This window comes from Hippopotamus amphibius, chromosome 5 (genome assembly GCF_030028045.1).
Source record: "Hippopotamus amphibius kiboko isolate mHipAmp2 chromosome 5, mHipAmp2.hap2, whole genome shotgun sequence".
NCBI lineage: Eukaryota > Metazoa > Chordata > Mammalia > Artiodactyla > Hippopotamidae > Hippopotamus > Hippopotamus amphibius.
In genome coordinates this window covers 143,402,484-143,419,318 of record NC_080190.1, presented here as the reverse complement: position 1 = coordinate 143,419,318, position 16,835 = coordinate 143,402,484, and the positions used below count along the sequence as shown (strand labels likewise).

General features: G+C 32.6%; 1 protein-coding gene across 11 annotated transcripts in view; it reads right to left on the bottom strand.

Annotated features, from left to right (window-relative positions):
- OXR1 (oxidation resistance 1) overlaps window positions 1-16,835 on the bottom strand; it is a 441,773-nt gene that overhangs the window by 25,729 nt on the left and 399,209 nt on the right. For 10 of the 11 annotated variants that reach the window (XM_057734805.1, XM_057734803.1, XM_057734798.1 and 7 more), the window contains one exon: window positions 13,991-14,153. In XM_057734805.1, coding sequence (XP_057590788.1) covers window positions 13,991-14,153 — 163 coding nt within the window. Of the gene's footprint in view, window positions 1-3,891; window positions 4,068-13,990; window positions 14,154-16,835 lie in introns of those variants that run through there. The other variant, XM_057734808.1, reaches the window with a different exon arrangement.

The window sequence follows — 16,835 nt, the reverse complement described above, 5'->3', positions numbered from 1 at the left end:
ACCAACAACAAACTATCAGGAAGAGAAATTAAGGCAACAGTCCTATTTACTATCACATCAAAAATAATAAAATACCTAGGAATAACCTTATCTAAAGAGGTAAAAGACCTGTACTTGAAAAACTGTAAGACAGTGATGAAAGAAATTGAAGATGAAACAAACAGATGGAAAGGTATACTGTGTTTATGGATTGAAGGAATTAATATTGTTAAAATGATCACACTACCCAAGGCAATCTACACATTCAATGCAATGCCTATCAAAATTCCAATGGCATTTTTCACAGAACTAGAATATTTGAAAAATTTGTATGGAAACACAAAAAACCCTAAATAGCCAAAACGATCTTGAGAAAGAACAGAGTTGGCGGTATCATGCGCCCTGACTTCAGACTACACTAAAGAGCTACAGTAATCAACACAGTATGGTAGTGGCACAAAAAGAGACACATAGATCAATGGACCAGAACAGAGAATCTAAACATTAACCCACATATGGTCAATTTATTTATGACAAAGGAGGCAAGAATATACAATTGGGAAAAAAAGACAGTTTCTTCAATAAATGGTGCTGGGAAAACTAGACAGCTACAAGTAAAAGAATGAAATTAGAACATTTTCTTACACCAGTTACAAAAACAAACTCAAAATGGATTAAAGACTAAATGTGAGATGAGAAAGCATAAAACTACTAGAAGAAAACTACTAGGCAGAACACTATTTGACATAAACTTAGCAATATTTTTTTTTGATCCACCTCCTCAGGCAAAGGAAACAAAAATAAACACATAGGACCTAATTAAACAAAGTTTTTGCACAGCAGAGGAAACCACTGACAAAACAAAGACAGCCTACTGAATGGGAGAAAATATTTGCAAATAATATGACTGATAAGTGGTTAATATCCAAAATACATGAACAGTTCATACAACTCAATATCAAAAAAAAACCCAAATAACCCAATTAAAATATGGACAGAAGTCTAAAATAAACATTTTTCCACAGAAGACCTAGAGATGGCCAATTGGCACAGGAGAAGATGCTCAACATTGCTAATCATCAGGGAAATGCAAGTCAAAACCATAATGAGATATCACCTTGCATCTGTCAAAATAGATATCATCAAAAATCCCCACAAATAACAAATATTGGCGAGTATGTAGAGAAAAGGAAACCTCTGTACACTGTTGTTGGAAATGTAAGCTAGTGCAGCCATTGTGAAAAACAGTATGGAGGTGCCTCAAAGAACTAAAAATAGAACTACCATATGATCCAGCAATTCTACTCCTGGGTATACACCCAAAGAGAAAAACACTAACTAGAAAAGATATATGCACTCTAATGTTTGTAACAGCATTATTTACAATTAGCCAATATATGAAGTTACCTAAGTGTCCATCAACATATGAATGCCTAAATATGTGGTGTATATACATATACAACAGGCTACTACCCAGCCATAAAAAAAAAAAATTGCCATTTGCAATAACATGGATGAACCTAGAGGGTATTATGCTTAGTAAAATAAGTCAGACAGAGGAAAACAAAAACTGTATGTTATCACTTATATGTGGAGCCTAAAAAATAAAGTAGTGAATATAACAAAAAAGAAACAGACCCACAGACATAGAGAGCAAACTAATGGTTATTAGTGGAAAGAGGCATTAGAGGTAGGGGTTTAGAAGGTAGAAACGACTACGTATAAAACAGGCTACAAGTATATATTGTACAGCACAGGGAATATAGCCGATATTTTATAATAATTATAAATGGATTATAATCTATCAAAAATTCTGAATCACTATACTGTACACCTGAAAATAATATAATACTGTATATCATCTATATCTCAATTAAAAAACATATAAGGAAAAAAGTTAAGAGTGTTTCATCAATACGGTTCTCACTCAAGCTAACTGGCAAAGGTTTAACTTCATTCCATATATTTTGGAGCATATTCTATTAGTCTTATTAGTTATTAGTTATTATCTTTGAGACAAAGTAATTCATTTAAAAAATGAAAATAATCTCTGGTTAACACAATTACTGAGCATTTAGAAAACTGTCCTGGTTTACATAAATATATGGCCATGTCAGTACTAGCTATAAGACCATTTATTACTTAAGTCTACAGATATCATTCTACTAATCAGTTAAATAAAGTGATGAAGAACTGTAAAAAGTTACAAAATACGAAGTCCAAAAGTGAGAAATTTTATTTGTTCTAAAATATTTGTTATTCTCCTAGAAGAATTATTTTTTATTTTCAGTTTTAAAGTGGAAGAGTCTCCTTTCTGGCAGAATCTTATAGGAAATTTCAATCTACAAAAATTTTAATCTTTATTTTCTTAAGCCTTTCTCCTACTCTACGGCTTCTAGGATTTCTACTCTAAAGCGAGAAGAACAGCTAGAAAACTGGGACCTGAGCTTGTCTCCACACCAAAACACATCATACTGTACTCTACCATTTTATAAAACTCTCAAAGATATCCTAGTGAGGTAAAGAATATGCTAGGGTCAAGCCATCTCTGTGCTCCATGACAGCTTAGTTCAGTAACCAATCCATATGAGTTTTCTCACTTTTAAAATGGGAAGTAATACTACTGACTTTGCAAGGTTATTGTGAAGGTTAAATAAAATAATATGTATAAACTCATTTATGAGCAGAGCTGAGGACCAGTAAAAGGCATGCTCTCATATCTGACAAAATCACATAACAGCTTCCTATATGGTTGAAAAGGAATTGGTGACTGTGTGTGATGCACGTTATAATGACCTATAAAATTCAAAATATCCACATCTTGCCTATATTTGTAATAAATTAAACTATATTACAGTATTAGCAAACTAATAATAAATGTTAATAACATACTACAAATCAAAACAAATACATGAATAGCATCACTGTTCTTGGTTTAAAAAAAAAAAAAGCTGTGTTAATTGGCTAATCTGATAACCTGATCAGAATTTTAACAAATCTAATCATTTCTAGGCCTAAACCCTCTGTGCTGATGTTTCGTAAACAAAAACGAAATCATTCAACTTAAAAATAAAAAGACATAACAGTACTCTCGAGCCAAATTAAAAACACCACCAATGGAAATCATTTTGATAATTTTACGCGTTTAACATTTAAGGATGGCAAGCTGCTTTGGAGGCATCTTCCAAAGTCACTCCCGGGTCTAAACATATATCTAGTCTCATTTAAATCACCTACAATTATAGTAAAAATAAAATTAATATTCATAAGGCAAGACATAATCCTAAATTACCAAAAAAGAACTGGTAATACATTTTCTAACAAATAATGCATACATACTTATACCAAAAAATACCTAGGATTCTTAAAATAGGAAGGTTGACTAAGATTTTTCTTTATTAGACTATCATTTAAAGTTTTTTATTAGGCAGGAATGTTTGAAAATTTTTGGATAGCTTAAAAAAGCCCTTTCTCAGATTGCTAAAATAATAGTCTTAATACACAAAATTATAAATGTATTTAGTTTGGGATCCAGTCAATAAAAATTAAAGTTAATTCATTAAGATAGTTCTATTCAATTTATTTTTAAGCAAAACAAAAATTCTAAATATTCTCCTACAAAGTTAAACTTAAATTAAAAATTAAGGCAGTAATAAAGATTTGATAACTTCCATTGATGTAGAACAGGAAAACCAAAACACTTTCACAAATCCAAATTACAGTCCCTTATTCATTTCCTTTGTGTAGATACTTAGGATTAGCAGAAATAACTTAAAGGAGCTTTTTCTATAACCATACAATTTTGTATTTTATAAATATTCTCTATGCTTAAACTTTTAAATTGAATAATTTTGCAGAATGTCACCATAAAAAGACTAGTAAATATAGAAATTGAAATCAACTAAGATTTACCAGAGTATATTTTTGATTAATTGGTTGATGCCTTCTCCCCTTTTTCCCATACCAGAGACGAGACATTTCCTTTCCAGGGCAAATTAAGTTACATCAAATCTCCTAAGAACTGTTTTAAAAAGCATTCTTCCTCTGTCAGAGATACATTTCCAGCACAAGAGCCCTACTACAGTGACAAAACAGTTTGCTGGAGACAAAGATTTGATTGACAAGACAGAGAGCTAATCACTAAGTAGTATCCATTGCAAAAATAGTGCTGAGTGGAGACTGTAAAGCTGGGGAGGGAAGAGAGGGTTTCCCATGTTTAAGTTTGGTTGCACTGCACCCAAATGTGCAAAGAAAGGACTCAAGAGTTTAAAGATACAGAGCATGTATTCCAAACACCAGTACACTAAGAAATATACCAAAAATAACCCAGTCATAAAAAAGTAATCAGTATAGTTTCCAGAGTCCCTCCCAAAGTACACAAATGATTTCAATTAACATTTTACTGTTTGCTCATACAGTCATAAAATTCTGTTCCTCATTTACATCTAAGAGTCCTATAAAATTTCACCTTATATTTATTTTTTAAGCAGTAAAACATCCTTTGAGGACCCTTCAGTGCTCAAACTTCTAGAATGACTATGTAAAAATGAAGCCAATCTACTACAAATAAATCCTACACAAATATTCACCTGAAAATTCCTTTGAGTATTACACAGTCTATTTTTTAAACTGCATTTTCTAACATCTAATTTCTTGAAAAAGTACTTTATATTTATTATGCCTATGTATATACTTCACTAACCAGGAGTATCCTGAATATAAGAGCATTTTTAAGATTAAATATTATTATGACTATAAACTAAAATTACCTAGATTACCTCAATTTTAACTGGAATATCAATGCCATAATGATACATTGATATTTCTTCCATTTTAAGCTAAAAACTGCTCCTCCCCCTTTACCTTGTTGTGTATACACACAAAACTGTACACATGATGCCACCCTTCACACACACACAACCACCTTTCTAGTATACATAAGACTGCACCATAACCACACCCCCATCTCTCTTTCCTGCACATTCCAGCATGTGCATGCACAGGACACAGCACTCCCTCTGATGAATATCCACCCTGCCACTCACACCAGTCACCCCCCATAAGCCCCCAACCAGCTCCACCACACTTACCCTGAGATCTCTCTCCCACAATCCCTCATAGGCACACAATAACCATCTCCACACCAGCTTTACAATACTGTCTTATTATAGTGAGCCCTAGCTGCCACCCCACATCTCTGCACTCCCTTTACACATACCAACAACATTAAATAATTTGGTGGTAGTGGGGTGCTACTTTGAAAACCTATCATTACTTCCAGCTAGATTTTCTAGAATTAAAAATACTATATGCATACCAAAATGTGGTTTAAATGAGGTTTTAAAAAATATACACACACACCCCCATGCATAGGACAGCCTATTTTGTTGATTGTCTTACTCAGCATACATCCCCATACCTTCTTCCTAATAGAGCTTTGATTTTGCTAAGGTATCTTTTCAGCCATATGTTTCTAAGAAGGCTGGCTCCATGCCTGGACAGGATGGGTTCTTAAAGATCTAAACCAGTGGCTCTCAAATTTTAGCCTACATCAGAATCACTTGGTACATTTGTTAAAACATAATGCTGGGCTCCAGAACCAGTTTCTGATAAGTAGACTTCAAGGCAGCCTGAGAATGCACTTTTTAATTTTTTTTTTTTTTTTTTTTTTTGGCTGTGCCGTGGCTTGTGGCATTTTAGTTCCCCAGCCAGGGATTGAACCTGGGCCCTTGGCAGTGAGAGTGCAGAGCCTCAACCACTAGAGTACCAGGGAATTCCCTGTACTTTTTAAACACATTCCTAGATACTACTGCTGCTGCTGCTGGTCTGGGGACCATACTTTGAAAAACAACTAAACCACAAAGAGATATCACTTCACACCAGTTAGAATGGTTATTATCAAAAAGACAAGATATAACAAGCGTTGGCGAGAATATGAAGAAAAGAGAAACCCTTGTGCACTACTGGTGGCACTGTAAATTGCTATAGCTACTATGGAAAACAGTATATGGAGGTTCCCCAAAAAATTAAAAATAGAACTACCATACGATCCAGCAATTCCACTCCTGGTATTTATCTGAAGAATGAAAGTACTAATACATGCACCGCCATGTTCATTGCAGCATTATTTACAATAGCCAAGATATGGAAACAACCTAAGTGTCAATCAATGGAAGAATAGATAAAGAAAATGTGGTATAGATACATAGTGGAATACTACTTAGCCCAATAAAAAGACTAAAATCTTGCCATTTGAGACAACATGGATGGACCTTGAGTTCATTAGCTAAGTCAGACAGAGAAAAATGAATACCATATAACCTCATTTATATGTGGAATTTAAAACAACAACAAAAAACAAAGCTCATAGATACAGAGAACAGATTGGTGGTAGCCAGAGGAGGGGGCATTGTGGGGGACAAAATGAGTGAAGGGGGTCAAAGGTATGAACCTCCAATTATAAAATAAGTCATGAGGATGTAATATACAGCATGGTGACTATAGTTAATAATACTGTATTACATATTTGAAAGTTGCTAAAAGAGTAAATCTTAAAAGTCTTTATCACAAAAAAAAGTACAGTTATGTTAACCAGGCTTACTGTGATCATTTCATACTATATACAAATGTCAAATTGTAATGCTGTACACCTGATACTAATATGTTACATGTCATTTGCAACCTCAATTGAAGAAGAAAAATCAACTGGTCTAAGCTATTTTAAGTGATTTTCTGTTTCTTGAAGCCAAATGCTTCCTGATTAATAAAATACCTGCCTAGCAGATATAAAATGAGCTCAGTAAATCTCCTTCTTATCCTTTCTTTTTTCATAAAAAGAAAACATAATGCTAGGTCATTTAAATTTGTCTAGACATCCCAGAGCTTGAAGCAGATGTCAATTTAGCATTAAAAATGTAAAATGACAGACTATAAAACAAAGCACTTTAAAACCATAACCAGTTTAAAGGCTGAACATAATCTGTTCTCATAATTCACATATTCAACTTAATGTTTTTTCCTTTACTTTATCAGGGCTGAAATTACTGAATTACTCATTTCCTCTAAGTTGCGAGTGGTCTACAAGAAGCAATAATACATTATTTACCATACTCAATATTTAAAGTAATATTTTAATTTTTAAAATCATAAAATAGTCTGTCATTCATTCATCCCTTCTAACAATAGAAATTAAATAATATTTTGGATTTTAATGGAAATTTTAAAGCCTATAGCTTTTGGCTAGTAACTGAGGAACAATATTAACAGGAAAGCAAAGCACTGGTTCAAAACCTTCCTGAGGTAGTTAACATCCTTAGTTAACATTAGTAATAGTCAAAACAGACCATAATAACTCCTGGGTGCTAAATGCTAATATGAAAAAAACATAATAGCCTAGAAGTAGAGACCTACTCTACAGCACAGTGCCTATATTAATACTGTATTGTATACTTGAAAATTTGCTAAGAAGGTAAATCTTATGTTGTGTTCTTATTACAAAATAATAATAAAGAAGTGAGAAGAAACTTCTGGAGATAATGAATGTTTATGGCATAGATTATGGTGATGTTTGCATGGATGTATACTTGTCTCCAAACTCTTCAAGTTTGTATACATTAAATATGCACAGCTTTTTGTAGATCAATCATACCTCAATAAAGAGATTTAAAAAATACTCAATATAGAAATATTATATAAGACAATTTGTATTAACTCATAAATTCTAATTGTTTTTACTGCTTTTGATTTATAAAATTTTCAGATTTACTAAATTTTGTTTGGTGTTATGATCTGTAATCCTCTATGTGACTAAAATGTAAAAAAAAGTATATTCTTCTTTAATTGCCTTTATATGAGAAATGTGACCTCTGCTTAGGACTTAGAGACAGAGACTACTTTTATTTTGAACAAAATCAATTCTGTACGGATTTTGCTGGCTAGGCTGAGAAGATATCAGGAATTTTGTTTTGTTTTATATATTGACTCAATTTTAATTCTGGCATTAGTTGTGCTTTAATTAAAACAAAACAAAACAGTTTTTGCAAGGCAGAAATAGAGACACAGATGTAGAGAACAAACATATGGATAGCAAGAGGGGAAAGCAGGGGTGGGGGGTGGGATGAATTGGGAGATGGGGATTGACATATATACCCTAATATGTATAAAATAGATAACTAATAAGAAAAAAAAATTTTTTAAATAAAAAAACAAAAACAAAAACAAAATACCTCATGTGTTTAATTAAGAAAATGAATGCCAGAAAACTCATTGTCTGGCAGCTTAAGAAGTAAAACATTAACCAAACAATTGAAGCCTCCTGACACCAGTGCTTCTTAGAAGTTGCAGCAACAGTAAACTGTTAGTCCTCTCTGAGAAACCTAATAAACAACCATGGCAATAACTCTACTTAATTAATGACAATTAAGAAAACAGAACTGATTCCACATGATGATTACCACATCTTAGTGGAAAACCAAATCAGTAAGGACATAATATGATAAACTTTATAGCCTAAGTTGCTAAGATTAGGTTAAATATCTTAAATTTATACAATTAAAATGGAGAACACTAAAGTTAATGTCAAAATGGGAAGATCCTATAAATGATTTACAAAATTATCTACACCAGAAAGCAGATTCTAAAATATTTGGAATAATTACAAAACCTTTGTACAGGTTTATTTAATAAGTAGCCAATATATTTACATTTACATTTTCACTTAAATGAAAGCTTTGATTACTTGAGAAAATGTAAGTACTGTTAAGCACCTAAAAATGAACAAGTCATATCAGAAACCAAAAACTGAATGGAACATATTTTTATCAATACTTTAGCAAGTGTGAGAAATAAGGAGTAAACTAGAGTAATTTTCTTCTAATATCAATCATTACCTTAAGAAATGAAAAGCGCTAATGTTATATAATCTCTTGGCATATAATTTTAGTAAATCCACATTTTAAAACTTAATCAACAAGGATAAACCTGGGGATATAATCTTAGTAAATTCGTATTTTAAAATTTAATCAACAAACATGAACCTGGGAGGTAAACTTCTAAATAAATCAGTTAAACCTAAGTTAATAAAGTCTATTTCTTAGTTGTTTTGACCACTGGATGCTTTAATTAGTACGTTGGGAGTGGGAGAGATACTGAACTGCAAGCGATATAAAATTAACTTTAGAAATAAAAAAATGGAAAACTTTTTCTGCCAGCTCTTATCCCAAAAGGAGTGAAAGTCAACCCAAAGGAAGTGGTACAAGCAATTTTAACTTCAAAAGTTCCAATTTTGAGGGCCTGTGTCATCAAGCAGCAAGAGTTGTATGCATAGTATTTCTCAGATTCTTTCTCCCAACATTCAGGAATTTTACTTCTGATGTATCATAAGGGGTTCTTACTCCTGACAATCTTAAAATTTAGCTATCTTTTCTCTTTGCTAGTAAAGTTAAGTTTCTGCTGCTCTCATCTCTCTCTGGAATTCACTGTACAAATCTCTACTACTGCTCTAACTTTCTTCTTCCTTTTCTCATCATTTCTAATTCTTAAATTACAGCCCTTTCTAATTACCTTCAGTAGAACTAACTTTCAGTTTGGACATTTGGGAGCTGAAATTGTTTCAAATATTATGGAATTTTTCTTGCTACCTAAGGTGCACATTTTAGTAATTTGGGGCGCTACAGTTAACGAATCCTTTTAGGGTAATGATTAGGCTAGTGTAGGATCAAAGAAGAGTTATTAAAGTCAACAGAAGTACCAGGGAAAAAGGAAGATAATAATAAATAATATTTAATTATTAATACTTAAATATTAACATGATAATAAATTTTCATATTATCACAGTATATAGAAAAAATCTGTTGTTACTAATGTGCGCTGGAAGGAAGAACAGAGACAAATACATCAAACTTACAAAGGTATGCTTCTTTAAACTCACTAAGAGGAACAACTTTCTAACAGAACTGTCCTAAATTGAAAAGTACTGCCCCTAACGAGCTCCCTATCACTAAATATGTTAAAGCAGAACCAAGAATAGTGTAAAATGTAAAATGAGAGAGGATGAATTACCAGTTAATTCCACCTTCCAGAGTCTATGGCTTTATGACAAAATATTTACTATAAGTGACATAAGAACTTATTTTGGTATACAGACCAATTTTTAATAAGTATAAGTTTTATTTATTATTTATATTAATCTATGTCCAAATGTATTCATTAGTGCTGTAAGTATTTATGGAGGATGAATTACATGCCTGCACTGTTTTTAGCTCTGCAGATACAGTAGTGTATGAAACCCATAAAACCCTGCCCCCATGGCACTTACATAGGTAGGGGGACAGGAGGCAAATAGAGAAATAGTAGAGTAGGTAAGTTTATCACATGCAAAAGTCTCCCCAATGTATAAATTTCATGTTAGCATGAAATAAATTCATGATAAATTCAACCTAAATTCTTAGTCACCTATTTTCCACCCCAGGTAGAAATTCTGACTTACTCTTCTTTCATATATGTTCTCCAGTCAAACTGCTTTTTAAAAAAAAATCCCTGTAACATTTAAAACACTTTTTATGTCATTTTACATTTGTTCAAACCCATATAATGTACAATACCAAGAGTGAACCCTAAGGTAAACAATACACTTTTGATGAAAAAAGGAACAAACAAAAAAACAACTTTTTAGGTATTTAGTAGCTATCAGGCACTAGACCAACACTCTACAAGAGAAATACAATGCAAGGCATATGCAATTATAAATTTTCTAGTGGCCTCATTAGAAAAGAAAAAAAAAATTAAATCAATTTTAATATATTTACTTAAACCAATATATCCAAAATATTATCATTTCAACATAATCAATATAAAAATTAATGATAACATTAACATTTTCTCTTTTGACATCTTTAAAAATCCAGCATATATTTTATATTTACGGATTATCTCTGGGCTAGCCACATCTCAAGTGTTCAACAGTTACAAGTGGCTAGGGGCTACTGTATGTATAGGAATTAGTGTATTTAACTACACCTCAATGCAGACACCAAATTTTCATAGGAAATACTTGATCTTATTCAGATTTAGATTTTTTTAGATATATTTAGATTTCATGAAATTTATAGTTCAAAAAGTAGATTGATATATCCAAGTTGTTCCAAACACATTTAAAAGTCATCCAATACTGGGGCTTCCTAGATGGCACAGTGGTTAAGAATCCGCCTGCCAATGCAGGGGACACAGGTTTGATCCCTGCTCCAGGAAGATCCTACATGCCGCAGAGCAACTAAGCCCATGCGCCACAACTATTGAGCCTGCGCCTTAGAGCCTGTGAGCCACAACTATTGAGCCCATGTACCACAACTACTGAAGCCCATGTGCCTAGAGCACATGCTCCACAACAAGAGAAGCCACGGCAATGAGAAGCCCATGCACCACAACAAAGAGTAGCCCCTGCTCGCCGCAACTAGAGAAAGCCCACATACAGCAACGAAGACCCAACATAGCCAATAAATAAATTAATTAATTAAAAAAGTCATCTAATACTGAATTAATAGTTTTTACTTTTAATTAAAATAGAATTAACAATTCCATCGCTTAGTTGCATTAGCCACATTTCAAGCACTCAATAGCCACATGTTGCTAGTGGCTACTATATTAGTGAAGCTAAATGTTTCTAGACAATGCAGCAAAATGTTGCATTTTTTATCATCCATCTTCTTTTTTTTTTTTTTTAATTTTTATTTTTTGGGGGTACACCAGGTTCAATCATCTGTTTTTATACACATATCCCTGTATTCCCTCCCTTCCTTGACTCCCCCCCCTCGAGTCCCCCCCACCCTCCCCGCCCCAGTCCTCTAAGGCATCTTCCATCCTCGAGTTGGACTCCCTTTGTTATACAATAACTTCCCACTGACTATTTTACAGTTGGTAGTATATATGTCTGTGCTACTCTCTCGCTTTGTCTCAGTTTCCCCTTCACCCCCCGCCCCCTCCCATACCTCGAGTTCTCCAGTTCATTCTCTGTATCTACATCCTTGTTCTTGTCACTGAGTTCATCAGTACCATTTTTAGATTCCGTATATGTGAGTTAGCATACAATATTTGTCTTTCTCTTTCTGACTTACTTCACTCTGTATGACAGATTGTAGTTCTATCCACCTCATTACATATAGCTCCATCTCATCCCTTTTTATAGCTGAGTAATATTCCATCATCTTCTTTTTATTTGAATCAATTCTAGTTGAAAATAGGTGAGGAGACTTTTTTTCTTTAGAAACTATAACCTGCAGAGTGTTCCACAGGAACTGAAGCAGTTCCTTTGAATAAAAATAGTCAATATTCAAAAAAATAATAATAAAAGTCTATTATTTCCAAAGTTAACTTCTAATCCCAAAGGAGAGAAAACTCTCAATTCCCTTACTTGGTTGAAAATATTGCCATCCACCTTGCCACCCAAATTAGAAACTTCACTGTTACCTGTCACTAAATCCTGTCTTATTAGCTAGTTAATACCTTTTTAAAAAACTTCATCTTATTGCCTTCCACTCTACCTTCAATTGTTACTACCTTAGTATAAGTATACAATTTTGATCACCTAGGCTATTTTAAAAGTCTCCTAAAGCTAATTTTAAACACATAGGCATTATTTTGCACGTCAACACCCATGTAAACCATCACCCAGAATAAAATACAGACCATCTCTAGTATTCTATAAAGTTCCCTCCTGCCCTGAGCCAATCCCTAAACTCCCAGAAACAGGTAGTCTGGTGGACTTTTGATAGTTCTGCCCTTTTGAATTTTATGTATATGGAATTATACAGTACATAGTCTTTTATGTCTGGCTTGGCTTCTTTTATTAAACTATTATCTGTGAGACTCATTCATGTTGTTGGTACTAAGAGAACTTTTTTATTGCTATATTATTTGGAATTTTATAAACATTCCAAAATTTATTTATCCAATCTCCTGCTGATAGGCATTCAGGTTGTTTCCAGTTTGTGGCTACTGTGTATAAAGCTGGTAAAAAGATTAATAATGTTGGTTTAAATATTAAAATAACTCAAAATAAATGCTCAATATATGTTAACTCTTTTCCTCCATTATATCATAGTCACAGCAGGAACTGATGCTGTATGTATTACATAGAATGGACTTAGGAACATATAAAATCAGGTTTGCATTTTAAACAAAAGACATGCCATGTATACTTTCAATCATTATACATGTTAAGTGCACACACAATACATTCATCACATAAACAACCACAAACATTAATACCACATGAATAACAAAATTTGATTCAGTTTATTATCACATTTTAGCATCTGCTCTGTATTTTCTAATGCATGAAGAGATTAATCCAGGCAACCATAACAAGAGAAAAACCAGATACTGTCACCCTCTCAATCCCATTAAGACAAAGTAAGTAAAAACATAATATGTAATACTAAAAGATGGATCTAAGAGGGGTTATAAAACACTGATTAGTGTTAATTTGACCATTTAGGCAAGCTCAGTAAATTTGAGCACAAAAAATTTCATTATTTCATTACTTAGTAAAATTAGCATCAGCTTATTTCCCTAGCATTATTGCTAAACTGATGTCAAGATAATGCTTGGATATGAGCTTAGAAAGGTGTGCTAATTTGCATGAATGTATTAAATAACTGCTGTACCTCCTCCATGCAGGAGATAATATTAAAACGAATCAGATCTGAAATAAATGATTTATGAAAATTAGTATAACAGCAATTAATATTATTCTAAAGTTCACTCAGTAAAAGGCATTTTATTGCTGACAGGTTGCCTCTCTAGTATTTTAAAGCAAAAGGAAAATGATAAATAGGAATAAACCAAAGTTACTAATCAGATTTATTCAATAAACATATATATACACGGACAGTAAACCTTTAAAAAAAATTACTTTTTTGTACAAAGATCACTTGTACTTTGCCTGTACTACTATAAAACTATAAGTTCACACAAAGCAAAAAGATAAATGAGATCTTCACATTTTCCCCCTTACCTCCCATTCTCTAGTGGCTGCTTCACTAGTAGAATCCTCCTTTGTTTCAGATTCTTCAATCTTCTTTACTACTATAAATCCAGGTTCTCTGGTATATTCACCAGTATCTTCTGCGTATATTTCTGGACTCCACTGAATGAAGAAGGCATACAAGTGGTCTGCCCTGTTAGAACGAGCAATTATTAATAATAGACCTAGTATTCCGTGCTGTTAGAACTTAAAAATTTTACTTGTTAGATATCTTCACAAAACTTGAAGACTTAAAATATACAAAATATATACTATGCTTTATTTAAAAATAAAGCCCACTACCAGAAAGACATTAACTTAAAATTTTTTGGCTGTGTTCTGTCAAGCTCTGAGAAAACTACACTAGGATTCTCTTTAGTGTGATTTTGACTAGCTCAGATGCTGTCCTCGGTAACGTTTCTTTTCTTTATATAAACTTAGTAATGGGAAGGAAAGCTGAACCACCCATTTTGACCTCATTTACACAATGATTTAATATCTAAAATATAAGTAAACAACTTACTAATTACCTGTTTTTGAAACCTGGACATTATACAGATTTCTTCCAAGTTGACAGAAATTTAATATGTTTAACTTTTAAATTATACCAGGAACACAGTATACTACTGATTCAGGATGACCTAATCTTTTAACTCTCTTGTTCCCCTTTTCAATTTTGCTAACTATAGTAAAGCCTAAATGCCTGATTAACATTACTTGAGGGTCAGCCACATTTCAAATATCTATGTTTTGTTGGCTTAATTAGTATGGATAATTGAAAAGTGATCACAAAACTCTCCACTAACATATACCAATCAATAACCATTGTTCTGGAAATTGTTTCTAATTTAACAAAATTTTTTAATAGTGTCATTTCTTATGTGGCAACTAACACTTTAAAAGGGTGTTAAGTATCATCTTTCAGATAATCTGTCTCTATGAAAACAAGCAATTGTTTTTTCATAAATTACTTAAATACAATGAAGTTCAAAATTCTAATAAAACTAATTTTTAATAAACATTAGCCAAGGTGCAAGGGCAATATTAAAATGGAAAATTTCACGCAAAAACTAAACTAAAGACAACAGTAATGAAAAAAACAAATCCTTATGTTATTTTTAACTAAAGATATAATAGAGTTGAATATTTCATTGTAATCATCTTGATATCACTGGCAGATCTGAGTATCTGGCTCTTTGCCTTTCATGTACTCATGAATTATGCAAATCATAACATATTTTTAAATTATTCTCATCACATTCTGTTGAATGCACAGATTGCACTGTATATTTAGGTGAGGGGGGAGAGAGAAGAATTTCATCATTATATTCCTGAAAGCAAAGGTCTTCAGAGCAACATATAAAGACCTTCCAAGAGGTCCACAACATGTAAGATAGCTCTAAGTGAATCGATTTCTTTATCTTCTGCTTCCATATGTTAATCTTCACTTATACTAATCTTCCTGAGAACAGTGTGGTCAATATATCTTACAGATTGCCTGTTCTCTGCTTTCACTAAAGCACTATCCTCACTCATCCAGAATTCTACAATAGTGCATGCCTTAAAGCATAAAAACTTCCAGGTTGCCCAAAGGTGGTACTGAGACAGGGAAAGATTTTAAAGACTGGGTAGTAAGTACTTTTGCACATCAGGTGCTTTCTAATTCACTGATTTCCACAAAACTGAAGGTGTTTTTAATGAAGTTGTGCACTTGACGGTCACTAAAAATAATTTTGGAACATAAATAGAAACATGGTTAAAGAACTGAGTGACATTATTATACTAAAACTTTTCAGTCTCATAGACTTTTTTATGGACAAAGCTTCTCAGTACTTACAATACAAAGAAAAAAGGGATGGGGTAGAACTGAGGGGCTGAATCCTATATCATCATTTCAATGAACAATACTCAATGGATGCATAAACTAATTGGGGGAAAGCCCTAACTACTTTATTATGACATTTACTATATTTTACTTTTTATATGTAATAATTATGACTATTTATAATTTATGCCACTTTGATCAACTGTTTATTAGAATAACTGTAATAATAAAATTTTCTTCTGGGTTTAATTAACATTTAGAATAATGTAGTTGTTGCCAGACAATTTTCTCTTGGATTTCCACATGTCTTGTAAGCAGAGGCACTGTGTACCTTTTTTCAGTATTAGCATGTTAGCACAAGAAACAAAGCATAGCATAGTTTTAGAAGGCAGAAATAATATCTTACTCTGAAGCAAAGGGTAACCATGCTTACTGTACAATATAAAAGGTTTAAGTTTCCTAAACTTAAGGTTCCTCTTCTTTAACATAACCCATGGCACACATAGCTGTCACTCAGCTTTCTTCACATCCAAGTGTGAGAACTGAAGCTCAAAGAACTCATACAAATGCTGGTACTGTGAATGATGCTATTGTAACTGTTTTCTGCCAGCATGCATTAAACTGAGGCAGGCCAACTTGTTAGCAAGTAGGGTAAGCCTTCGACCTTTTACTCTTTTGACAATAATCACAGAAAATTTTTAAATAAATGTAATTTCAGTACACACACATACAAATGTGTAAGTATATGTAATTTGTTGCAAAAAATGTAAAAGGGAATAAAAATATAGTACCTTATAATAAGATTCTATGAGGAAGTATAACTGAAATACAAATTTAAAGAAAAAAAGGAATGATGCAAATTCTAACTATTAGAGAAGAGCACATTCAAGTAGTGTTTAAATGGATAATGGTAGAGGGTAAATTGTTGTGATGTTTAGATCTTACTGGGTATATTTAAAAGATAAATGTAAGTTTTAACTTAAAACGCCAATATTTACAATACAGTGACGA